Source organism: Anarhichas minor, unplaced genomic scaffold (genome assembly GCF_050575085.1).
Source record: "Anarhichas minor isolate MPS153535 unplaced genomic scaffold, ASM5057508v1 ptg000014l, whole genome shotgun sequence".
NCBI lineage: Eukaryota > Metazoa > Chordata > Actinopteri > Perciformes > Anarhichadidae > Anarhichas > Anarhichas minor.
The window spans coordinates 9,242,544-9,268,601 of NW_027466460.1; the positions used below are offsets into that span (position 1 = coordinate 9,242,544).

The 26,058-nt window shown below is 41.3% G+C and overlaps 1 protein-coding gene across 1 annotated transcript in view; it reads right to left on the reverse strand.

Annotated features, from left to right (window-relative positions):
- Positions 1-1,645: 1,645 nt before the first annotated feature.
- Positions 1,646-26,058, reverse strand: part of fam13a (family with sequence similarity 13 member A) — a 53,396-nt gene continuing 28,983 nt past the window's right edge. Inside the window, exons 10-26 of the mRNA XM_076091374.1 lie at positions 25,380-25,421; positions 25,083-25,277; positions 23,923-24,136; positions 21,321-21,373; positions 20,949-20,991; positions 13,240-13,390; positions 10,935-11,000; positions 8,789-9,005; positions 8,563-8,704; positions 8,160-8,241; positions 7,863-8,068; positions 7,637-7,720; positions 6,900-6,995; positions 5,692-5,775; positions 4,042-4,238; positions 3,097-3,198; positions 1,646-2,982 (exon numbers count right to left, since the gene is read on the reverse strand). Of these exons, the coding sequence (XP_075947489.1) occupies positions 2,859-2,982; positions 3,097-3,198; positions 4,042-4,238; positions 5,692-5,775; positions 6,900-6,995; positions 7,637-7,720; positions 7,863-8,068; positions 8,160-8,241; positions 8,563-8,704; positions 8,789-9,005; positions 10,935-11,000; positions 13,240-13,390; positions 20,949-20,991; positions 21,321-21,373; positions 23,923-24,136; positions 25,083-25,277; positions 25,380-25,421 (2,098 nt within the window). The 3' untranslated portion in view covers positions 1,646-2,858. The remainder of the gene's footprint in view (positions 2,983-3,096; positions 3,199-4,041; positions 4,239-5,691; positions 5,776-6,899; positions 6,996-7,636; positions 7,721-7,862; positions 8,069-8,159; positions 8,242-8,562; positions 8,705-8,788; positions 9,006-10,934; positions 11,001-13,239; positions 13,391-20,948; positions 20,992-21,320; positions 21,374-23,922; positions 24,137-25,082; positions 25,278-25,379; positions 25,422-26,058) is intronic.

A 26,058-nucleotide genomic window follows, 5' to 3' on the forward strand; every position in this document is an offset into this window, starting at 1 on the left:
ATGTGTAAAAACAAGATTTTGCAGTTTTACATGTAGTTATTTATCCAAGTATTTCTTGGCTGTGACCAGTGTCGCATGGTGTCCTGTGACCCATGAGCTTCTGTGACCTAATTAGGAGAGACATTTTAGGTCTGTGTTGCCACTGCAAACCTTTATTAGAATTTATTGCATGCCCTCATATTTCATATTCAGGTCACTAATAACAGTGTTACACCATATACTTTTCTGGAGTCCCCAACTGATCAGAGCCAGGAAATAATCTGGCACATAACGCCACTTAAAACGACAAATTGTTGTTTTTACACTTTGGTTTGAACAAATTAGATATAACAAGTTCATTGTTGAGCTTTAGACATGCTAGTTGTCAGATTTTGTAACCGTTGGACAAAGCCAGACTAGCTGTTTCCCCAATTTCCGGTCTTTTTCCGAGACTAAGCTAACTGGCTGCTAGCTGAAGCTTCGTATTTGGCTAACGTCGCTGAGCTAACGTTAACTCTCAATCAGAAAGAGAATAAATATATATCTGAAAAGGTCTCTTAATACTACATACATAATCATTAAAATATATAAATTGTGATTAGTTTGTTGCAGATAATTAAATTGTGATATTTGTGCAGGACGACACAATATTTAAAAGTGTGAGCAGATAACCTATTAAAGACTTTAGAGCTAGTCCGTTGAGGAACTGTATCTATCACATCACTTGTTCCAAAACTTGCCCTGATGCTGTATGTATTCCTACAGTCAAACCCCTCTTATTCCAAACTGATGTTTAATTAGGTTGCATTGGTGTGAAGTTTGTGAAATGGTCTTGCATATGCATACATTTTTTATATATTTCATACCTTGTGAAAATAACTTCAGACACTGACACATCTGTTTAGCAATAATGTGAAACAGCCCAGTGATGTTGTGAAAGCTCTCTGGGTGACCCTCCTAAAGGTCTTAAACACTGGACTCTTCTGAGATGTTTTCTTAGGACACTTGCTTCTTGCTTTGCTCTATACTGCATGTACACACATGTTTAGTCAGTACTTGTCGAATTAAAGCTCGTTTCCCCTGCAGAGTTTAGTCCTATGCAAAGGTTTATGCGGCCCTTTACTTTTTTGCACCTTTTAATGTGCTACAGAAAATGTGATTTTTACTTTAGTTTTTTTGCGTATATGTCTGAAATCTACACAAAGCTCTGTTTCAGCCAACTTTTTTACATTAAACTATACAATGCTCGTCTTTGATTGTATTAACAGAAATATGTTCAACATTAGCTTAGGAGCTCATTGTGTCTACTTACTTTCTGTGTTATCTTTTAAATCGGCGTCATCAATAAATTAACCTTTTTTAAATAATTGTTTGTTTAAATAATTTTTCAAACAAAATGTAAACCTCTCCAATGAGTTCCTGCTTTTCTCTGTCTTATATAATTGTAAACTAAATACTTTAGGCTCTTTGCCATTTTTCACTATTTCCTTACATTTTATAAAACAAACTAAAGGTTGGTTAATCAAGAAAATAATTGGCAGATGAATAAATGAAAGTAATCGTTATTTTCAGCACTAAAATGGTTATTTACTGCACATTAATTTTTTTCACCTAAACATCTCCAGATCAACGGAGACACTCGAAAGAAATCCACACCGCCCAAAAACTCTTTAAAAATATGATTTCATTCACATTATATACAAAATACAAATACAATTTATGTACTAAAATGTACACACTCAAAATTCATTTAAGCCTTGCCAGTGTTTACATTCAGTAAAAACGAAATTCACACTGATAAATCATCCATTTTGGAGAAGGAAAGGAAAAATGTACTCGCTCACAGAAATGTAAACATACACAAGTGATCCATATTTACAAAAGAACCAAACACGCTCTGAAGAGGACGAGAAGGAAACACACACCGCTGTAAAAAAACAGAGCTTTTAGCTGTCCTCCAGAGTCGCCTCACAAACGTTTGTCTATGTCTATCAATGTGAGCAAAAACATAACAGTGATTTCAAGACAAGAAATAGCTTATTTGACAGGAAGTAAATGGGGGGAAAAACATGTCAATATATAAAATATACAGTCAAAGGCCTAAGTAGGTACCAGTGATCACAAAAATTATTTATAAGTAAGTAAAAGTAGGTCTTTTATTGAGTATGAACTATTTTGGTTTGTAGTTTGTACTCTGAGTCACTGTCTTTGGGTTGTATTGAAATTAAAAAACACTTCTTTTAGTGAGCAAATACTCGATTTAAAATTATTTCAGATATATGGTCAGAACGGAAATAAGAGAAAGCTATTAATTTACTGAATACTGTTAAGCTGATTGAAGTTATACAAATACTAAAGTCTCCCTTACAAAAATACACATACATCTTGATCACAAAAATCCTTCTTTCAAAATAGCAATAATTTCATATCTATTATTTTACTTACAAGGGTTTTCTTTAAGACGTCTACAGCAAAGCGTCAGAAAAATAACTGTTTTCCATTCCAATAAAAACATTCAAAAGGATAGAAATAAATTATGAGCAGTAAAAGTATGATTCACTATATTTGCGTGCGTCTCGAGAAACGTCGTCTTATCAAGGTGAGGTGTTTGTTGGAAGGGAACTTCTCAGGTGAAGCAGGTGACTTTGTGACGCTTTGAATCCGTCACGAGTCGGCGACTCTCTGCGGGGTCCGGAGGGAAAACCCAGCTGAGCTCCACAGAACGGATTAACAGGCGAACAGATTAACAGGCGAACAGTTTCCCCTGAGCCAGAAACACGAGCTGCACAGATGGCAGCGGGAAAAATCAGATATTTTCAGGGTGAGATGTGTTTGATTGTCTCTCCGAAGTCCTTTTAGAGTCTTTTTATGTTGTTGTCTCAGATTAACTTAGTCGAGTCTCTTTTGCTGATGAGGACTTCCAGCAGCCGCAGTTTGGCTTTAACATGCTTGTATTCGTTGTACTCGACTGCCAAAGGGGAGCGGTCCTCCTTCTGCACATTTCTATGGGAACAAGACAACAAACATTCAGAAATGGGAACGGTTCAACAGTGAAAAGTAAATTATGTGAATGTCTTTTAATTACGCCCTCTCCATTTCTCTTATGTAATCTTTTACCTTCCGTTTTGTCTAAAGAACTGGTCCTCAAACTCTTTCAGGTTCTTGCGGAGTCTCTTCTTCTCCTCTCGGGTCTCTTGGAGTTGCTCCACGAGTTCCTGCCTGTTGGAAAAAGAGTAGAAATATTTAAATATCTTGGACAAGAATATTTCAATTTGTTGAAGGGTTTATAAAGCAGTGGTGGAAGAAGCTCTCAAATCCTTTGCTAATGTGGAAATACTTGATTACAGGTTTAAAAAAAATAAAATAAAAAGCAAAGTACTACTTAAAAGGGACAGAACATTTATTTTGCTAAATATACTTAAATTATCAAAAGTAAAAGAACTCATCCTGCAAGTGATATATTATTATTTAAGACAATAATAGATTGTCAATACTGATGCATCAATGTGTAAGCAGTGTTTTACTCTGGGAGCTACTGGAGGAGGAGCTAGTTTTAACTTCTTAATATACAATTAGGTCAATTTCAGTGGTTCAACCTAGTGGTCAAGTCCCCTAAAGGGATCGCAAGACAAATCTGCATGGTCGTGAGATGATTGATATGGTAGAGAAGACGAAATAACAAAGTTCTGATACAAAACTCTGTAGTAATTTTTGGATTTTTTTCTCTAGTCTTTGCTTTTTCTGTGTGAAATTATTAATTTTGCTTCTACAAGGTGTTTCATAAAATAATATATATATATATATATTTTTTTTTTTTTACTGTAAATTCTTACTCTTAAAAGTAACCGGTAACTACAGCTGTCAAATAAATGTAGTGGGATAAAAAGTACAATATTTGCCTCTGAAATGTTGAGGGATAGAAGTATAAAGTAGCATTAAATGGAAATAATGAAGTAAAGTGCCTCAAAATTGTACTTTAAATACATTGTTTGTGTAAATGTGCCATCACTGTTGTTATGTGAGAACAGTCTTGGTTGTCTTTTTTTTCTTCCAGTAACTTACGTGGTGGCGGAGTGCAGGTTGGACAGCCTCATGTCCGTCATGCTCTTAGAGGCTGATAGTTCGTCCACAGGTGAAATGAAACCGTCCCCTTCCTCCTCCATGTGGTCCAGGAAGCCGAGCACGCTAAGCTCCGGTCGGACGGTCACGGTGAACTGCATCTTTGAGTCTCCCTCGTCCTCTGAGCCGTCCTCCTCTTCCTGCAGAAACATAAAGAGGTCATTCGGTGCCCGGGGGACATAAAGGCCAAGTCGTGCTGTGGCATCTAAAAAAAAACGATGCTGTTGGCCGGCTTCCAGACTCAAACACCACAGTGCATGAGGGTCGTGCAGGGTTAGTCACCAGTGCTTATAAATCATCACGGTACAGCAGCACAATGCACTTCCATGGACCTCGATTGTGATCCATGTCGATATCCATTAGTATGTGTGGATGGAGTTAATGAAGGCAGTCAACTAGAAGGCACACAGTCCACCGAGAACCAACCTAAAGTCCTGACACAACTACAGCCAGCAAAATACGCAGAGCACAAAGATTTAGTTCTTGATTACCGTTTTCTTTTAAAAAGAATCATTGTGCTTTATTACAACGTGGGTCTTACTATTGTAGCTTTTACCATCATTTCTTATGGTTATCATAACATCAAAGTCATTACTGAGATCAGGGAACATGACACTCACTGTCAGACGATCAGTTGTAAACAAGGTCAAAAATGAATCTGGAATATCTCAACGAGTAGTTTCCATCGTTTGAACTTATTGGATCTTACTTAACAGTGTTAGTAATATAAGATGGAATCATTTTACAATGTTTTTGTATGTAGATTATGTTGGTGACACGTAGGTGTTCAGGTGTTTCAACTGCAGGTGTGTTCTGTGCAGGCGTCATCTCAGCTGCACTGGTTATTGGGACAATAAATACACTGAACTACTTTGCAATCCTACTTGTTGCCGTTTGTTTTCCGTACAAACACAAATATGTGTATATATTTTTGTATCAAATCATAATTCTTCCAAATTAGTCAAACAATATTCCCATGCAACCACCGAAAACGGCAGAAGTACCCTCCGGGGAACAAATTCTCATGGTTAGAATCAGTGGTCTAAACGACCTTTTTGGGGTTTATAATATTGGTTATTGAACCCTCATTGTAGAGCACAACAGTTCTCTGTGACGAATGTTTTGGTAAACAGGTTTCCTGGGTCATACATTTTAGTTTTCTTTTTCAAATTACGTTTGACTGACCAGGAGGTTTGTTTCAATTCTGTCTGACTGCTCATGTATCTTGCCCCATCAGACTTCTTTTAAACTATCGTGTGTAACTAGATCTCAGCAGATATTATCACTAGTAGAAATGATGGCCAAAACTGTAAAAATAAGACCCCAGGTTGTAATAAACCAGAATAATCCTTTAAAACACAACATGTACTGCTCAAAAATCACAGGGCGGTTCAAACAACAGTTCCAGGCAGCTACTGATTCAACGTCTCTACAGGAGCTGGTGACAGGAAACAGGCAACCGCCCAATCAACAGGCAGCAATCAGGTTCATTAGAGGGGTGAATGGTTGAGTTATATGAGGGGTAGGTGGGGTTGGAGGGAGGCGGGGCATTGGAGCTGGCGGCTGATTGTTCAAGCAGCAGCAGCTCTTCACCTTGATATCATCGAAGAAGAGTGCGGTTTCGCCCTCGATAATGGGCTGAAGGAGGGGACCTCTGCGCTTGCTGGAAGGAGAGCCCTGTGGTGACGGTTAAGAAGGAGGCGTTAACCACGCTGAGACGCTCGCGCTGGTGTTTGCAGCAAGGCCGTGAGAAAACGCCATGCGTCCTTCATGTTTTTATCAAACTCTATGTCTAAATCACCACTTTATTTTCCATAGGAGGTCCAAATGACAATAATTCGAATTAGTCTTCACAAACAGCGCCTTGAATATGTGCCAGGATTCAGGGTTAGTGAACGTATTTAGGGTCGCAACCACTTCTAACACCACGATTCTCTCTGTGTGAACCACTTCAAGATCCAAATAGCTCAACAGCTGCTTATTTCTTGTGTGAAAGTAAAATAAAATGAACATGAAATATTTTTTTCAATAGGCAGGAAAAAACATATTTTTACCATGCTTGTGCCTCTGTACATTAGATTGAGTAGATTGACTTTTTGAGAGTAAACTCCAGAGTTACCTTTCTTTTTTATAGTATTTATTTTAGGTAAACAAAGAGACAAAAAAGAGGAGCTTGTGGGGTTAAAAGATGGAAAATTGTTCCAGTATAATAAAAATGCTGTCAGTGGTCCCAATTTGCAGGATGGGGATTAAAGGTAGTGCATTATATAACGGATATATATATATATATATATATATAAATATAATGATAATCATATCTTATATAATAGAACTAGTTATTAAATAGTTGAGTAAACAAACAACACTCATCTATATTTTATGCAACTATTAATGCAACAGAGTAGCATTAACAACACTAAGTGTAGTTTCTTAGAGCAAACAAGTCCTCATATCATAGTAAAGTTGAATGTTTTTATAGAGTCTGACCCTCTCCTGCCCTCAGCTGTTCATGATGTCATTTCCTGTGGACTCAATCCGCCACCTATGAGCTGCTTTACGAACCGAGGGATTCAATGAGCTGCCAAAGCTGGACTTAGAAAGGTGGATAACATGTCTGCAGCACGGCTGCCACCAGTTCCCACAGCCGGCACCGAAGCCAACATGAGCTGGGATTAAAGTGTCTGCAGATGCTTTGACAATGGGGTGATCTTTGCCGCTCGCTCGTCAAAGAGCCGCAGGAGAAATGGGCTACTGTGGAGAACAAGAAAGAAAAGGAAGGGAGGTTAAGATGTGGTACTTACAATGACGGGGATGGTCGAGGCTCTGCACAGGATCTGCTTCACCAGACGATATCTGTCGTACAGGGGCTTCATGATTTGCCTCTCGCTCTTGGTGACCTGAAGCAGCAAAGGAGAGGGACACCTTGTTAGCCCAGCATTCGCTTCTCTCTGCCCTACTCTTGACTAATTAGCTACAGCATTAAACATAACACAAAATGACAGCTAACCCAGACGGCTAACAACTCTTCAGCCTGTTCTCCAGAGCGCGAAGGTCGTTAACCACAAACCACCGAGGAACAACACAGCGTGAGGAGGTGACAGAAAGGCCAGCTGCACTTCCTGATATACAACAAAAACTAGCAGGGATTAGACGCCACAATTATTCCAATTGGATTTGGGTCTGACATCAAAAAAAAAGAAAAAAAAAAGAGTGTGTCAGCTTCTTTACAGTTCAGTATTTACAGCTTCAGTTGTCCCGTAAATGTGGTTGAAGCTCCTGTGACTAACAGCACAAGTTGTGACCAATAAAGATATAAAAGGAACAAAAAGAATAATATCCATCCCTCATTTATAGAGAACAGACACACACTGTGAAAGCTAATCATGACGAACGCGCTCTGGATTGAGACATTATTCACCCTTGACTTGCAATCTGGGTCACGATGAAGTGGTAAACAAGCTTTTCTCATGGCTGGCAGGAGATTTGCTATACAGTTTGGTTTGTGTCTGTGCGTTTGTGTATTCGAAGGAGGACTTACTGGTCGACCGTGTATGCTCTCGTAGTAGAGAAGAGCTTTCTGAAGGGCGACTTTCTCCGCTCCGATCTGCTCCCGTGTCATATCCTGTCAGCCGGGAACATGAATTGAAACATCAGAACCTGATCTGGATTCACTCTGTGTACGCCTGCTTTTAAATTTGTCGAATACATCTGTATTTTGTTTATTTTGTTGTCCTTGTGAGAGTGTATCGCGGTCACGGTCTAACCTTGATGTCCTCTGGACGGTTCACTTCCTCTCTCTTCTCCTGCAGCTTCTTCAGAATCGTCTCCAGGCTGCTTTCCACCGGAGGCTTCGGCACTTTCTCCTGCTGGGGTTTCTTCTCCAGCTGAGAGCCGAAGCTTTTGGGCAGCGTGTTGCTGCGCTGGCGGGTCAGAGGCGGCAGGTCTTCCTCCGACTTCATCAGCTTGCTTTCTGTTGAGGATGAGGGGCAGGAGAATATTAATGAGCTTTGATTTGAGTTTCATCCCACTACAGTGTAGGGCTTTTCATGTCTTTGTCTTACCTTTTAGCTCCTTACGAAGCTTAGACAGTTCATTGACCCATCTCATTACCTCTGGGTTTCCAGCTTTATCACTGTGGGAGGGCTGGATGGAAAAAAGCAAAACAAAAGCAAAAGAACTGATGAGAACAGATTCTCTTTCACAATGAAGCAGCAGTAGCTCTAATTACTGCTCAGGTGACGTAACTATATTGACCATAAATCTCAAGTAGAGCTCTGTGTGGGATTATTAGCCTTTTTATGAGGCAATTAAAAAAAAAAAAACAGTCACAGACCTTAATTCTCTATTTATAATCAATTTCAACGAGTCATAGGAGTCTCCTCGGATAGTCAAAGCCCTTGTTAAAGGTTTGTAAAAATGAGATTTTCTTATTTTCTATGTGATAAATGAAACCCTTGGACCTACCCTGTATTTACGCTCCTCTTCAAACCTCTCCTCAAACCTGTGGATCTTCTTCCTCAGCACATGGATCCTCTTTGTGAGCTGAGCGGACGTCAACTCCTCTTTCTCATCGTCGCAGGAGCCAAGAGACGAACTCCGTCTGCGACTGCAGAGATGCAATAATGTTAATTTCACCGACAGCTCCGTCCTACTTGCCTCTACACGAAAGAACATGCGCTAAGTGTTTTACCTGGCAAACGAGTGTGTGTTGGGCGGCGAGGGAGGCACTTCAGTGTCGTCCAGGTACTGCTGGCACTGTCCGTGGGCATAGAAGCGAGGTGACAGCATCGGGTCGCTGTCCTCTTCCAGGAGCTGGCGGATCAGGCGCCCCCCGGCGTGAGGGGACAGTCGGGCTTCCTCACGGTCCATGCTCTCCCTCTGCATTTGCGAGTGCGCTGGGATCGGCTCTGACGAACACAAAAACAAACAGGCTTTGTGTTAAAATGTGCCACTTTGATTGCTCTGCTGTCAAAGAGGGGATGCAAACACAACATACTTCACTGATTTTGGAAAGCAGATTTATCATATTATGCCCAAAAGCTCTGTAGCTACAGAATAAAACATGGTCTCAAAAGCATTTTATGAACTCTAAGTCAAGTATCATATCTGCTTATTGAATCAGAGTCATTTTAAATCCTTTATAACTAGTTACAAATGAAATGTAAGAACTAAAACTCAGAAGGTTGAGCTACAACAAAAACCGCCAAATAGATAATGTATTTGCTGTTTTTAAATACCTGATTATGTTCACAAATGGCCTGATTTGTCCGACCAAGAGTCTCAAACCCAAAGCTATGAATTCTTTATCACATGAGACAAAGACAAGCAGAAAAATCCACACAGTTGAGAAGCTGAAATTAGTAAATGTCTGATTTTCTTGCTTGAAATAGGACTATCAAATTTTTTTTTTGATAATTAAGGAATCAAATAATTGTTGCAGCTCTAATCTAGATTGCTCTTTGCCAACAGTGGAAAATGTGTTTAAAGGAAAGGAGGGTATTTTCCTTCCTGCTATAACCCTGTTTTAGGACTAAGTAACATACAAGATGGCTCAAAATGTTCTGAGAAGGTCCAACAATATGTTAATTTTCCAAAGATCAGCACTTATTCTCTTCCAATACACTATAAGCTCATTTCTTTCCCTGCTAACATCTTTTTGGACCCTATCTGGCGACGTGAAAGTCACTGGACATGATGATGCTGCTCTCTCTAAAACCGTGGTGGGACAAAAAAAAAAAAACTTCCTCTGGGCCTCGATGGTCACAGATGTTGTTTTGAAACTGCGGGTGAGACACGCCCACCCTCCCTCTCTCCGTTCATCCCCTGGTCCCAGTCTTCACTCTGGTAATAATTATGTCTGGTGAAAATAGCCACGCAGATACCCCTGACAATCCCCGGGCTATTAATAATGCCTGGCTCTCTGTGGGATAATGTCAGGACGCAACCCCTGTTGAGAGGTACAGTGATGAGTTAGTGTTTTAGTTTCCACTCTGCATGGTGAGAGATAAACCTCGTCAGCGTCTGTACGAGCTTTCATGAGAAAAAGACTAGACTGGGAAATATCACAGCTCTCTGTTATAATAAGAAGGGGAAAACTCTGTGGAAACTATATCAAAACATGAAACTCAGCAGGAACAATAATGTAGATTTCGTGGAAAAGGTGGGACCTGTAACATCAGGTGTCAAGAGACTCTAGAACTATACAGAGGAGTTGTTGCACGGGGAGGAGAGCCGGAGGCAGAGAAAACAAGCTCTGAGGGACACCAATCATCGGTGTAAACATTCAAAAGTGTCAGAAAACACACGAGAAAATATGTATGGACAGTCTAAAACTGCACATCATTTATTTTTCTTAGCTTGGGTGAGTTGGGCCGTGCGAGAAGCAACTTGGCTCAAATTCCAGCTCTGGTCCCGCGGGTCCTCCTGTACTTTTAGGTACGTGCAGTTTACAAAGTAGCAACTCTCTGGCATGTTAGCGCTCGCTCACAGCGGCAGGTGAAACTCTAAATCACACAGAATGTCTTCGTTTGAGGTCTATTATCTGGCTCAGAGTGCAGAGCGGTGTAGCTGGTCACTGAGGCTCCATGGCATTTGAAATTAATCCTTTAAATCAACCGCTCGCTGATGGTTCAGGATTAACTAGACTAATGAAAAAAAAATATGCCAGTTTGCCATTTCACTAAAGGTTGCTGTGTGTGTGTGTGTGTGTGAGTGTGTGTGACGCTCGCCACAATGTTCCAGATCATTCAAGCATATTGCCATGCCATGGAAAAGGTCATTCAGACAGCTTTGTGTTTCTTTCTTTCTCTCTGGAGGTGATGTAACACAACACTTACCATCACAACAACTTGGATGAAAAATGGTTTTGAAATCAAGGAAAGGGGTGTTAAAGAACGGAGAATCTAGAGGAAGAAAAGAAGAAAAGAGGAAAGAAGTAAAGGACAAGATGAAGAAATGAAAGCAAAGAAAGGACCAGCATGCACCCTTCTTGCTGCAGTAAATATGGGAAATCAAAATAACAAACCTCTCCCTAAACCTTAATTAACGAGACACATGAGCTACAGAGTCTTGTCTCTTCCTGTTGAAATGCCCGTTAACATCGTTCCACCATCGCTGGCAGACAGACAAGGGCAGAGCAGCGGTAAATATCAGGTCACCATGACAGGTGCTGGCACAAAGTGTACTGGGACAAAGGCCTCACACCATTGCCTAATGGACTCACCCCACCCGCAAGCCCATTTGTACTGTATTGCATTGTTCTGTACAGTAAGTACACATCCCCTAACAGAACCATTACACAGCTTTATTAACCGCTTATTCAGGCTGGCTCGTTTTGCCACAACATAAATCCCTCTTTGGTTCTCCATCGTGAAGAATAAACATGCCAGCAACACAGAAAAAAAAAAAAAAAAAGTTAAAACTTTGCACAATACATTTTACACAATTGCAGTTGGTGCAAATAGCAAGCCCTCCTCGCCCTCATGCTTCACAGGACCTGATCCGTTTGCCATCGCATGCACCTAAAGGAGAAGCTGTATGTATGAACAGCCTGTCACAGCCAATCATGCAGGCGCACTGTGGCTGCCACAAACTCAGCTATGCATTCAGGACAGAATGTACAGGAAGGAGATTCAACAAGAGGCAAAAAGACAAAACTAAAAAAAACAACAGGCAAGTGATCTACTACAAAATGTCTCCATAATATCAGCGCTAAATACAGCCATCTGGATTATAAATGCCCTGAAGAAACTGCGCAAAGCTGCCCTCTGCTACGTCCTCCTTCAAGCTAATTCAATTTTTTAAATTCCAAGCAAGCACAATGAGGGACACCGTGCACAGACTCAAGAGAGCTTAAGCAACTAACACCACACCTTTGCACGGTACCGATTCAACAGTTAGTTGGCTCGGGTACAATATTTAATTACTTGACATGCTCGTGCTGCACAGCAGCAACAACAAGCTCTCACAGACCTCTGTTGTTTTTCACGTATCACATTTGGCCACTAGAGAGCTCCACCAAACATGCAAGCTCCAACCATGAGGCTGTTAAAGTTGAGAGATTTATTTATTTTTTTTCTCTGACTGCCACATCAGACAGGAAACAGTGGAGGTGGTAAGTGGGAGTAAAGACCAACGCTTGCAGCGGAGAGATGTTAAAACATGTGCCAACATGCCCTTTAACTGTATGTCACTGTAAGACATGGACCTGTTGGCTATCAGTGGCTGATCAACGCAGATACCTCCACCCCACCTCCGCTGTGTCGCAACGTCCTAGCAAAACAATCATTATTCTCAGTGCACTAGTGCCATCGCGCACGATTTCCTTTCTGCACAAACGCCAACACCTCTGCATAAATAAACACGGTAATAACATGCATACAAAAGCTGCTGTTGAATGCCAAATCACCATCACAAATTCCTGGAGTGACAGAGCAAACATGCACTATGTCAAATTTAAACAGAAAAAAAAAATTTAACTTGGATAAGTAAACTCTCCGAATGCAAGCCACGTTTCTAGACGGCCATCTGGTACACTGTTATCACCAATCAACTTCCCATTTAATGATTGATTTCTGACTGGGAATTACAGCAGCAGCAGAGTCTGGAAACATTTCAGTGAAAGAAATTCCCAACTAACTGAGACATCCTGGTAAAAAAATAAAAAAATAAAAACACAGTTTGCTCTTTAAATACAAACACAAGAGGAGCTCTAAACTTAGCTACACCTTCATATTTTCTCTTGAAAGATGAATTCAAGATTCCCATGTGGTGTAATTCAACAGCAACAACTCAACAAACTGTCTGCAGCACTGCCTTATCTCCCCAGCCAGGCAAACAAGCACGTCTCCAGTGTGTTTCTCCGCCAGATATAGGTGGCTAGAGGACTTAAGAGGATCTTTTACAATTAAATCAAGCAGGAGAGGCAGCAGCAGGAGGAGGAGGAGGAGGAGGAGGAGAGGCAGCAGAAGGTGTGCAGCTGCTACCCAGACACCCATGTGCAGAGCTGGGGTCGTCCGAGCATGTTTGTGTGAAAAGGTGTGTATTGCAAACAGCATTGAGCCTATTTAGAAGTAAAGTATCACATGCGAGAGAAGCAATCTACGCGTGTAAACGACAGCTGGACGGCCCTAAAGCAATTACCTCCCCAGTTGTTTTCCTCGGTGAGCGCTGTCAGGTCCAGCCGAGGCACGTCCTCGCAGCTCTCGCGGTCCGGGTCCGAGCCTCGCACCTCTCCGCCGGCCCTCCCCGTGTCACAAGTGACGGGCGACTCCTGGATCTTCATCCTGAACGTCTGCACAACCATGAGAGAAAAAGGTTGGAAATACAAAAGAGCGCTCAACGACGGGTGACCAGCCTTGTGAAACAACACTCTTTAAGTTGAGCGAAACACACACACTCCCACGGACCGGCCCAGCCCTGAGACAGGGGGCTGGTCCCTGCTCCCGATTGGCTGCTACTGTGGCGAAAACATCCGCCCATCTGTCTTTGACTGCGTGTGCGCGTGTGTATGTGTGTATGTGTGCGTGTGTGTGTGTGAGAGAGAGGAGGGACGGTTTGGCTCCGCCTCGTCTTCCACCCATTGGAATCCTTCACCCCTCCCTCTCTCTCCCCCTCCCTCTCTTATTCTCTCTACAGTTGTCCTCCATGCTTTCTCTCCTCCCTGACATGTGCATGTATTCCCCACACTAGCGCTGCTCTGGACTTGTTTGTTTCACAGCAGCAAGAGCAGAGGGGAGGGGTGGAAGGGAAGGGAGGAGAAGGGAGGACAAAAAAAACAACAACCGCAAACAGCTCGTGAGCCAGCACACGTAGCCTGACAGGGTGATTCTTTCTCTCTCTCTCTCCCTATCTGTCTCTCTCTGCAGACAAACAAACGACGCTTCCTCCTCATTACTTCCTCCATTTCCTCCCACTGTTCACCCATCATCATCCACCAGCGTCTTCTCCTCCCTTTCCTTCCCTCTCAAACTTTCTCAAACTCCACGTTGCTTAACATCAAAGCAGTGTGATCAAATCCTACTAGCGTATAATGGTAAAATGCAAGCCACTCAGCAGGTCATGAATTTAAGAAGGTGTCCGTGGATCACTTAAGCATTAAGCTCTGTGGGGTCCCATTTCCTCTGCCTGGGCGTGGGATCAAGCTATTTTTAGGAAGAACAGATCAAGGCACACTGCCGCCAGACCTCACGAAATGCCACAGACAAGCGGCTTCCTGGAAGGGGTGCACTTGAATCTGGTCAGCCCTTGTTTTTGTTTTGTTTTTTTGTTCATGAAACTAAGTAGTAGTTGTTGTTGTTGTTGGCAGTTCCATGTAAGATTAGTGGTCAGCAGCATAATTAGTCTCAGGTGTGTGTGTGTGTGTGTGCTCTCGTGCTGAAGTGAGTTCTCACATCTCCTCGTCTGTAACAGGAGCAATAACTTTGATGCAATGAGAATCGTTAGTGGCATTAGTGTAAAGAACATGCAGACTGTGATCAACAATAGCAAACATGTCCCCTAAGTAGCTCTCACTGTCACCGTACCTCAGCGCCTCCATGAATAAGTACATACTGCACCGGCTCACTCAATCAACATTCAAGGTCCTTTAATTACAGATCCACACACACATTCCTCGAAATAACATGAAGAGCAATGATGTTGAGTTGTATGTTCTAGGCCCAGTGTGCACACAAACAAATCACCAGTCTAACAAACAGAAGAAACTATACTGTTTTCAAGATCAATAAAGATCTTTTGTGCTCAAGTAGCACCTTGTTTTTGAATGAATCAAGAACAATCCACATGAGTGAATTACAGCGTTACGTATGCAGATTAACAGATATGTATAGACTTGTCATTACATCCTGGTTTATTAACATAACAGCACTCTGTTCTCAAGTGACTTGAATTAATCACAAAGTTTTTGATCAAAGAAGAACTTTGTTGGTAATTAGCCGCTTGCGTCTGCTTAGTTCCAAACTCGTTGCTTGTTAACTAAAGTACTTCATGTGGCTTCTTGTTAAGCGCTACCGTCACGCATTTAAAGTGTGGACTCATTAGGCTTTGAAACAGAGGAGACCACCGGGTGAATGTTGTGTTATGAGTGTCAGAGGTAAGAGATTATATCGTCTGCTTTTGAGACTTCAAAAGGAGCCGAAAGGTTTCTTCATCAAGCTGCACTTTTGCTGTCAAATCCTTTTACGTGCAAATGACTATGGACATGTTTTTTTTAGGCTGCAAACTAAATGATATGATCGTACTGTGATGAAACACATCAACGCTGGTGTTAGTGTTGACATTGTTTTTCTCGCAACCACTGTGTAGTATTATAATCAGAGGAAATTATGCAGTGAGTGCATTTAGGAGGTGAATTTACACTTTAAAGGTAGCTTGATAAAAGACTTGATGACTTGAGTTGATGATTAATTGGTCCAGCTTGTTTTAACCGATTAATCAATCTCTGAATCACTGGCATCAGTGCAGAGAGAGTACAATGTAAACCCCCCTTCAAGATGTTCTGAGGAGTAACACTGTGGATTAACAGCAGCACAGATGTTACAGGTCGGCATGGTCCCGCTGTGTTCAAATAACATTCAGATGCACGTTCCCCAGGAACATCAGCCAATGTGTTCGCTGACACACACTGGAGCCACGATTACATCATCACGAGAGGTCCAGCTGGTGCAAAGGAGGGGTGAGATAGTGTCTGTGTGTGTGTGTGTGTGTGTGTGTATGGGAGGGGGGCAATGACAATGATTAAGCTGTGTTTGAAGGGCTTACACACTGTACAAACAAAGAGAGAGGAATTTAAAAGGCATTTTACTGAGACAGCATCTAACCTTGGACCCACATACACAATGTGTATGATTTGGCCTGACATAAGCTTCCTGTCTGATAGCTTTGTTTTCTTTTTGCTCTCCCACACCATCTACGTGTGGTGGAGCACTCTCCACACACTCATTTTAAAAACACATGCACTCAAGCACGTGCACTTTCTGAGGTGAGTAATTTTGCAAAATTTGGAGGAAAAAAAATTGTATAAAAGTGATCCATTGATAACTGGTGTCGCAAATCAGAATTCATCCCCCATGAGGTGTCATGCGAATGGTATCTGAAAATATTTTTTAAGTTTTTGTAGCCTGATGATTTTTTTTCATAAAATTGGAGATAACTCACTGACTCCAATGAGTTGAAAGTGACGTCTTATTTTGTTAACAGTTCAAAACACAAATATATTCAATTATAAATGGAATTTGCACGAAAAGTCTCACATTTGAGAAGATGCAAACAAAAATGTTTTGCATTTTTTGCTTGAAAAATGACTTAAATTAATATCACAACAGTTGTTAAATAACATTCTGTCAATCTACTAATTGGTTAAACAGTAAATAACAGAGAAAATCCTGTTTGTATAAGTCAAATGAACAGTAGGTACACTGAGGGTATGTCATTGAAAACATTTCTTTCAATGAGCCGCAGGTGAAGAGGTCACCATGCTGCACACAGAATCAGTCTATTAATTATTCTTACTAACTGCAGCTTAGAGGAAGACAAAGATGGCCTGATGGTAACACCCATGTCTGTGTGATAACCCCAGACCAGCTGAGAGGCTGTTGGACCGGCGTCATGCCGGCTCCAGATGGACGCTCGGTGGCAAAGTGTGGTGGTGGTGGCAGAGCTGCAGCCTGAGCTGCTACTAAAATCCATCTGGGATGCTTGGAAAGGGATTCACCATATTTGTATCGGCTGCATGATTCTGTTCACTGGTGCTGGTCCAGATTAAAACTGGAGACGAGCAGATGGAGAAGGTGACTCGTTTCTTTGTGCTCTCACAGACAGCTACACAAAACTTCCAGTAGTACAGACTTTCCACAGTGTTTTCAGTAGCTGGCTGAGGAACTACTGTGTGTTTGTGGAAGAATAACGGTGGGAAAATCCCTTTTTGCAAGAACTCTTAAATGTCCCTTTGTCAAAAATGAAATTACATGTTCTGTGAAACAGCAGTGAGTACATAGTCCTCTAGTGTGTTACATTTTTGACTTTTGTGGAGTGTCCCTGGATAGGTGAAGCAACGTGGTCCATGTGGCTGCGTTGGTTTGTTTTTTTTGTTTGTTATTTTTGTGTGGTGTGCGGTCAGAGCAGTTGTCTCGGGGACACATCCATAGCTGTCAGGTGAGTAACCAGCTTGCTGGGGGCTTAACCGGGTTACTGGTTTAAGTGTTTAAAAAGCCTACTGCTAATCTGCATGAAGACTAGGGTTCAGTGAGGTAGATTAGTTTGGTATAGGCAGTCTAGGTAGAGGGACTACCACATTAGTTTAGGCAACATATCATTGTCTCTTTTACGGCACTAGTTGACCTAGAAAACACTGTCTGGTTTTGTGGTGGCCTTTGACCTGGTCTGTTATGGCAGGGGTACAGGACTTTGTTGATGCTCCATGCGAGGAAGTTCTGGATCGTTGCTCTAGAGATCAGCTCTTCAAGATTGCAGAAAAGTATGATATTGATCTTGAAGTGGTGTTGGTGATAAACGGCTTAAAGAAAATGTAAATGCTATGGTTAAAAAGCAGTTGGTTGAGAGAGGGATGCTGGTTGCTATACAAGAGGGACTGGGTCAGTCAATAGTGGCACCGGCACTTTCAGTTCCATCAGGGAACTTTACCTTTGAGCAGCAAAAATAATTGCTTTTGTTGCAGTTTTCTCATGAGAGGAAGGAGAAACAAAGAGTGGAATTGGAGAAACAAAGAGTGGAAGTGGAGAAATAGAGTAGAAGTGGATAAACAAATGGAAATTGAGCGGTTCCGGTACAAAATAGAACAGGAAAAGATAGCATTAGTCAGAGATGGTAAGCTTTCTGGAGATGTTTTTCACACGGGAAATGGTTCATCATCGCGTTCTCGTGATAGTGTCAGTAATTTGCATCTCTTGCCTAAGTTTAACAAGAAGGATCCGGATGTGTTTTTTACACTGTTTGAGCAGGTTGCACAGGCAAGAAATTGGTCAGACTCTGAGCAAACCTTGCTGTTGTGTGTTGTCAGGAAAAGCCCAGGAGGCATATGCAGCTTTAGATAATGATCTAACTTATAAATCAGTCAAGGATGCTGTACTGAAGGCATATGAGTTGGTTCCTGAAGCATATCGACAGCGTTTTGGGATGTTGGAAAAAAGGTTCAACCAGTCTCGTATGGAGTTTGCAAGGGAGCTGACAAATAATTTCAATCGTTGGTGTACATCTTCTGATGAATTAAGAACTCTCTGCCCAGTCGTGTTGCCACATATCTTACTGAGCGTAAAGTTACAACTGCCAACCAGGCTGCGGGATTGGCTGATGAGTATGCGCTCATTCATAAAAGCCGGCTCGGTGAGCCTGTGTGGGAACCTGTGCTGCAGGATGATGGAGGGGTTAAGTCATCTCGTCGCTTCGGGGGTTTTCTAGGAGGGGCGCCTCGGGGAGCGCCTGAAATGGGAGAAGATACGTGCAATTACTGCCGTGAGGCAGGCCACTGGAAACAGGACAGTACAGGGTTTAGCCCAAATTATCTAGTGTTTGGCCACACTGTCCGGGGTCCATTGTCTGTGTTTAAGGATGGTTGGAAGGAGTCGGGTCCGCCCACCGATCTTATTGATTATGTGAATGGGTTTAGGCATCGACTTTATTCTGCAGGGGAGTTGGTAATGGAAATGTTGGCTGCATCACAAGCTAAAATGAAGAAGAGGTATGGTCCTCAAGCTGAGATGCGTGAGTTTAGTGCCGGTGATCGAGTTTTGGCTCTTTGTCCGTTGGTGACTTCACCCTTCCAGGCTAAGTTTTGTGGTCCGTTTACAGTGGTCAAACGCATCTCAGACAAGAATTATTTGATTTCAACTCGCGGTCGCAGGAAACCTATTAAATTGTTCCATGTTAACTTGCTTAAACCCTATTATGCACCTGGTGATGTCCAGCAGGAACCAATGGCATTGAGTCCTGTGTTGGGGCTCAGTACAAAAACCCTCTGGATTCACAGTTGGTCTCTCGCTCCTTCCCGAGACACCCATTTTGGTTTCTGTTGCGGTTATGGTTTGTTTCTACACTATACAACACTGCATATACACTTTACACGCACCCACTCACTTACACTGCTGAAATGACTGACTTTACATGTCACTGTTAGTTTATGTTTGTCTTTTATATTACTTTAAACCAAATAATTAATCAACTGTTTCATTGAATGCGTCTCCCTTTTTTGTCATGGCCGTTCGGCCCGGTTTGTGACAATATATATAAGTGCTGATACCATACCTGCATTTCAGTGCAGATACCAAAACAATACCTGTGCTATACTTTATTTGAAGGAGCATTAACATTTTTCTCTATAAAAGAAGTCAAACTTTTCAAATGCTTAATGTTGTGTTAACAAAAGAAGAACTTTGGCCAAATAGCACAGCCTGAAACTTGCACAATTATTATTTGAATTGGGAACTTTTACAAGTACAAGTCTGAGCAAGCTTTTATACTTAAATATTTTATTAAGGTTGTTTTTTTTGTAGCAAAGAAACAAATCCCAAACAAGTAAAGGAATAATACTAGTAATTCATGCACCTGGCAAAGAAAGACCAGGAAGAAATAAAATTAAACAAATGGATAAATAAAACAAAAACATCAAAACAACCATGCAACATGCCAACAACAATGTCCCTCACTCGTGTCAACCATAATTTCAGGATCAGATATCAAAAATATGTATTGGAAGGGTTCTATACACAGCATTATTTATGTTAGGATCTAGATTTGCACAGATGAAGTAGCATCCTGTTTGAAGAGAGTACCTGTCTTCTTAAAAGATAATGAACATCAACACTGAACAGAGTCAAAAAAAACCCTGTGTGAGGTTAGGGAGGGCAAGTCATCAGCCATGTTCTTGTTCTGACAAATATTTGGTCCATTTTGTCCATCTTGCTATGTATGTGTCTTTTCTTAATCTCAGAAGGAAAGTCAGTCTTTCCGTATCGTGAATTTCTTTAATGATTTCAATCCAATTTTCGACTGAAGTTGGGTCGGTTTGTAGCCACTTTCGAGTAATTGCTTTTTTTGCATGCTACTGTTAATATTTTCAGGAGGTATCTGTCATTTCCTGTTATTCCTTCTGGTAGATCACCCAAATAAAGTGACTTGCATGTGAATAAGATCTGCTGGCCAAGAATATGCTGCATAATTCTCCAGGCGTTTTGCCAGAATGTTTGTATCTTGGGGTAGCACCAGAAGATATGCTGGTGGTTTGCACAACCCTCCCCACAATTTCTCCAGCATATATGGTTTATTGTGGGTAAGTATGTCTTCATTTTAGGGGTAATAAAGAAACGAACAAGGTTCTTCCAGCTAAATTCACGCCAATACATAGAACAGGAAGTAGTGAACGCGGTTTCACTCATATTCTCCAATTGCTGACTGGGTATTTTATCTTCTAGTTCTTTCTCCCATCTCTCCTTGATATATGTTGTGGTAGCCCGTTGTAATTCTGTGGTAAAGTTTTGAAATTACTGATTTGGAGCTGCCAATGTATGCCCATACTATTCATTTGGTTCCATAGTTACCTCATGTCTCTAAGTCTGAGCAAGCTTTTAATACGATTTGAACACGGACGTTTTTGAAACTTGGTGCTGCTGATACATTTCAGTCAGTGCCAAAAAAGTATTGAGATTCAATATCCAGCCTTTCCCTTTCTTTCACACACGTCTCCCCAAAAATCTGGGACTCCAGATTTTTCTCCAGTGGTAGATGCATGGGCAGAGCAGATCCACCGTGTAGGAAGAGGAAGGAGCAGAACTGAAAAACGATATAACCCGACAGACAAATGGAGGCTCATAGGAAAGGAATCTTGAACTTCAACTTACCCGTTGAGGAGAAGGAATGCCATCTTTTCTTGAAATGTCATTCCTGAAAAAAATCCAACAGAGAAACCACTTTAGCAAAAGAATCTTTGACTGATCACTGCAACCCAAGATAGTTTATCTTCCAGTCAGGAATCTCATGCATACACATATGTACAGTGTATCTTTGCTGCCTGTCTTTATCAGATAAAGTGTACGCTATAAACACCACAGTATGCCAGACAGATCCCGTAAGATAGTGGCAGCCAGTAGCTTATCAATGTAAAACAAACATTCAGGTAACCGGTGCAGAAAGTGATGAGAAAAAAATGATTCACTTTAATGACTTTAATACAATTTCTCAAAGGGATCAAGTTAAGGTTTTAAAGAGCTTACTCAAATGTCTCCATGTGGTTCGCTCCGGGTCTCTCACCAACACATTCCTCGAACTGGAAAGAGACACAATTCAAACATTAATTAAACATGGATTATCTACATAGCTGATTTTATGACCAGTTTTCCCATCAAAATGTGACAATGTTATGTTGCATCAGCATATCCAATGACGTTTTTAACAGTATGCTTTAATTTCTAAAGCACTTTTCAAAACAGAGGCTTATTACAAAGTACTGAACAAGCTGGTATACCGATGTGTAAAGATCGCTTTGAATTCCTGCTCATACTATATGAAATAATAAACGAGGAACCATGATTGCTTTTATGAATCTTTTTGGATGCTGAACCATGAAGGCTGAAATACAATGTTTTACTTAATTTCACTTCGCTTCAGATTTCATTGCAATACATCAAACAGTTGTTGAGGAGTTTCACTCAAAACCACAAATATGAACCTAAAAAGTTAGAGGAAAACTCAATTCATAGCGGTGAATCGTCTGGAAACCATAAATGTCTTTCCCAAATGTCATGGCACTCCATCCTGTAGTTAAGATATTTCAGTCTGGACTAAAGTGGTGGACCAAACCGATCGACACCGACATCCACAGAGACGCTAAAGCCAAAGACACAGAGGCTGGAGACTAGTGTGGAATGGTGCAATTTAACCATAAAACAAACTTTAATTGACTTCATGAAAAAGAGCACATAAAACCAATGCTGTATATACAGTATATTCCATCATGCTGTGTTGCTGTACAATAAACAGCAGCAGAAACAACACCCAAGACGCTTTCAGAGCTCCTAATTACTCTCAGGGGCTCTTGACATAACAAGCTCACATGACAGAGACACAGACACTCGCTAACATCAAACCTCTGCTATCAGCCACTCAGCACCACGGTCGTCTGGCCAATCAGGATTGTGCCAGCTATCACCTGTAGAACATAAGTGTGCCAGAGCGTCGACACTCATCTGCCCTGTTACATAAAGTGTTGGCCTGAGGATTAAGTTGAGTGTAAGCGAGAGTGCTGAACTTTAAATTAAGCGTGAGCCAAGTGTGTGAAGAATAATCGGTCTTGCTTTCATGCAGCTTCAGTGTAAGAAGAGTCTGTGGAGACTGGATCATGTTACCGAAGCAACACGGTTCACACCATGTCCTCCTCCTGCTTTCACACACTCCTCGTATAGACTCTACGATACAACTGTCGGGTATGACTCACTGCATCTTGGTAGGCAGGCGAGAGGTAGCTGACCAAGTATTTTATCATCTGATCAAACTGGCACTCTTAACCTGGACGATGTAGGTACTAGTGTGTATCATTGATTGGTCTGCTGATTATTGCTGATGATTCTATTCTACAAAATAGTTTTAACAGTAAAATATTAGAACTTGTTTTGTCAGATCAACAATCTAAACCCCAAAGATATTTCATTTAAAATGACATAATCAAATCTTCACATTTCAGAAGCTGGAACCAAAGAATATTCTTTTTATATTTTTTCTTATTAACTGACTTTTACAATTAAACAATTATCAAAGTTGTTGCCAATCAATCATTTGCAGATTGACTAATTGATCAATTGAACTAATAGTTGTGTAAAGACCAGATATCAAGTTTTATAAACATGTTTTCTTACAGATTCCCTTATTTATCTAGACAAAAGAAGCCAAACGTAAAATGGGTTAGTGTTATCTAAAAAGTAATACAATAACTTTGCCTAAATAATATGCAGTGTAAATGGACACCATGTTGATTTAAATCTTAAACTTTACAATCAAAGAAAAAGTAAATAAGAGTCAAATCTAATGTCAGCTTTCGATGCTGTTCAGCTTCCGGTATTCCGTGTACTGACACATTAAGTTCAGTCGGAACCACAAACCAAATCATAGTATGTATGACACACTTGTGGTAATTCAATTTTTGTGTATAGACAAAATAACCAGAAGGTATGGTCTGTTATTTTCCAAACCTTGAGAGCAGCATCTCTACCTGTTGACACATTTCTCGTACTTAACTATGGAAACTGAAGACACTGAAACGTTCAGAGGCTTCAGAAAACAAGTAAAATATCAAAGTAACATTCACAAACAAAGTGTTTAACTGTATTTCAATCATTTCCCTTTTACATGATACAAATACTGAGCACTCAACATTGTGGTGTCGAGTACTCTCTGGTGCATCATCGTCTTCAGAGGATAAAAGCGGCAGCTAATTGCGCACTCGAAATTGGCCCTTACACTTACAAAAAGTGGTTTACAAGTAGTGTGGCATGCTGCATATTACAAGCCGCTGTACAATGAGAATGGCAGGGAACCATTAGGCAGCTGCATCTTGCTTCCTGTCATCTTCCAACTCGCCGCTGTCCGCATTTAGGGATTCTTGTTAGCTGCAACTGACAATTATTTGCAGTGAGTCAGAAATAAGGATACCGGGGAGGTTGAGCTGATTGATTTAGCAACCAATCTGCATCGCAGGTGCATTAGGGGCAAAAACACGCAAAAAAATTAGGGGCAAAAACACGAGTGGGAGAGATGCTACCAAAAGATGCTGACAAATCACACAGATAGGAAGAGACGAGGAGAAAAGGCGAGATGACTCACTGTGTGGGCGTCCTGGTTATCTGTGAGCTGCACCAGTGTCGGGCTGTGTTTCCACTTCTTGGTTTTGGGGGTTCGCTCGGCGTGACCACTCTGGCCTCCCTGTGAGTCCACGCCGCTGCTGCTGCTGCCAGAGTCCTCCCCCACGCTGCCCGAGCCGCTCCCACTGCTCAATGGGATGTTCTCCTTGTTGGTGTCAGCTCGGACGGACGAAGCTCTGCTCTCAGACGGAAAAGAGGACGGTGAGGAAATGAGTGATCTGCTGTCCATCTTACTCTCTCTGTTGTGCACTTTGGTCCGTCTTTATCAGCTTGACATTGGGTGAAATACTTCAGGAAACTAAATGCCAAGGTCATCCTGATAACTCATTTACATGTGCTGTTTAGCTTTTGTGCTAATTCTATTTACTGTCCACGGTCTTGGTCTTTGGACTGATGCATTTCTCTAATCCACGTCTCACTCTCAGACTCTAGCACATCTCCATCAACAAGGATTAGTTTCTGACTGCGATGACTCCAGTTGTTATGACTGTGCTGTGTCTCAGTGGACGAGCTTACCGCACACAATGAAACCTCACGAGTGTTTACTGTCACCAAAAACACCAACTGGAAGTAGTGGCACTGCAGTGAGAACCTGAGGTCAGGCTTTAGTGATGAATGGCATCTTACTGTGCTTTACCGGCACAGTATTATTAAAAAAAATGAATCTGAGCCGTTTCTGTCTGTCTATTTATTTCCAATTTATTTCTTATTATTTATTTTTGTCGTAATGTGGTTTAATATAATGGTTCAGCGGGTGACGGGTGGGTTGAATGGGGTTTTCATTGGATGGGTAATAAAAAGTAAATATGAAGGAAAACATGTTCTTTTATTATGTGTGCTTCCAATATAAATACTTTCTAAAATAAAGATATTCTAGTGTTTGTATCTTGAAATCAGATATATAATTCTGCACTAGAATGAAGAAAAAATTACTTTTGATTTACATAACAAAAAAGTGGGATTACTGTCACTCTACTAGCAGATTTCTTCGACTTTAATGAAGAGCGATGAGAACAAGACTTTTGCAGTGCACTTTAGTGTTGCAACTAAAGACAAACCGCCACCAATCTCATGCTGGTACCCTCAACTACCAACGTCACGACAACAACAGACTCCTTGTACCTGCTTCTTTCTTTGTCCCTCAGCGCCTCCTCCTGTTGCTCTCTCTGGTGTCGACGTCTCTGTCGGGCAGATGGCGTCGGCCTTGGAGATGGTGGACGTGGGGTTAACTCACAGTCCTTTGAACTTTGATCCCCTAAAGGGTTTCCATCGAAGAGGTGATGCTCCACCGCTGAACGAATCGTCCTGTCCAGAAAACTGAAGAAAGAAATCATGGACTTTAATAACAGTTTCCTGATAAGTAAAACTTAAGAAATTATCTTTAATTAAACTATAGCAACAGTAATAAAGTGAACTTACTTTCCAACATCTGGTCTGAAGTGGACAGGAGAGAGGTGGTTACTGAAAGAAAAACAAGAGGGGAAGAAGAGTAAGAGCTACGGAAACAGGTGGTCATAACAGGTCACTGAGCAACGCTGAAAATCCTCCCAGGCTCTGGTTCTGGCCCTCGGTGATCCAGGCATCTACTGTGCATGAGTGAGTGTTAACTTCAGCTGTGTTCGGAGCATAAGTAGGTCCTCTGAGAGCTAAGTGGCCGGCTTCTATGACTACCCCTCTAAGTCTTACAGTAGAGTATATGGTCAATACTCTTCATGCTGATCTCTGGCTTCATCTTTCTCTGAGTTGTTCACATGGCATGTTATCTGCAGTAATGAGCAATAGTTGTCCTATTTCGGTGTGCCTATAGCTAACTACATATATATCTATATAAAGATATAAGGCAACATCAAACAGTAACACATTTTCAGTTTGGCAACTGTTCTTTTTCTCTTCTATTACAGTCGAGGACTTTTCTTATCAGAACTCTTAAGAGCCAAAGTACAATTGTCAGTGATTCGGTTTCCATTTGTTTTGCTATAGAGGATGTTATTTGTCCCACCGGTTTCTTATGGATTCTGTCCATATTCTAAGCCAAACGAGTACAATACACTGGACAGTAAATCTGAGCACCTCGTCATTTGGCGTACAGATACCTCAA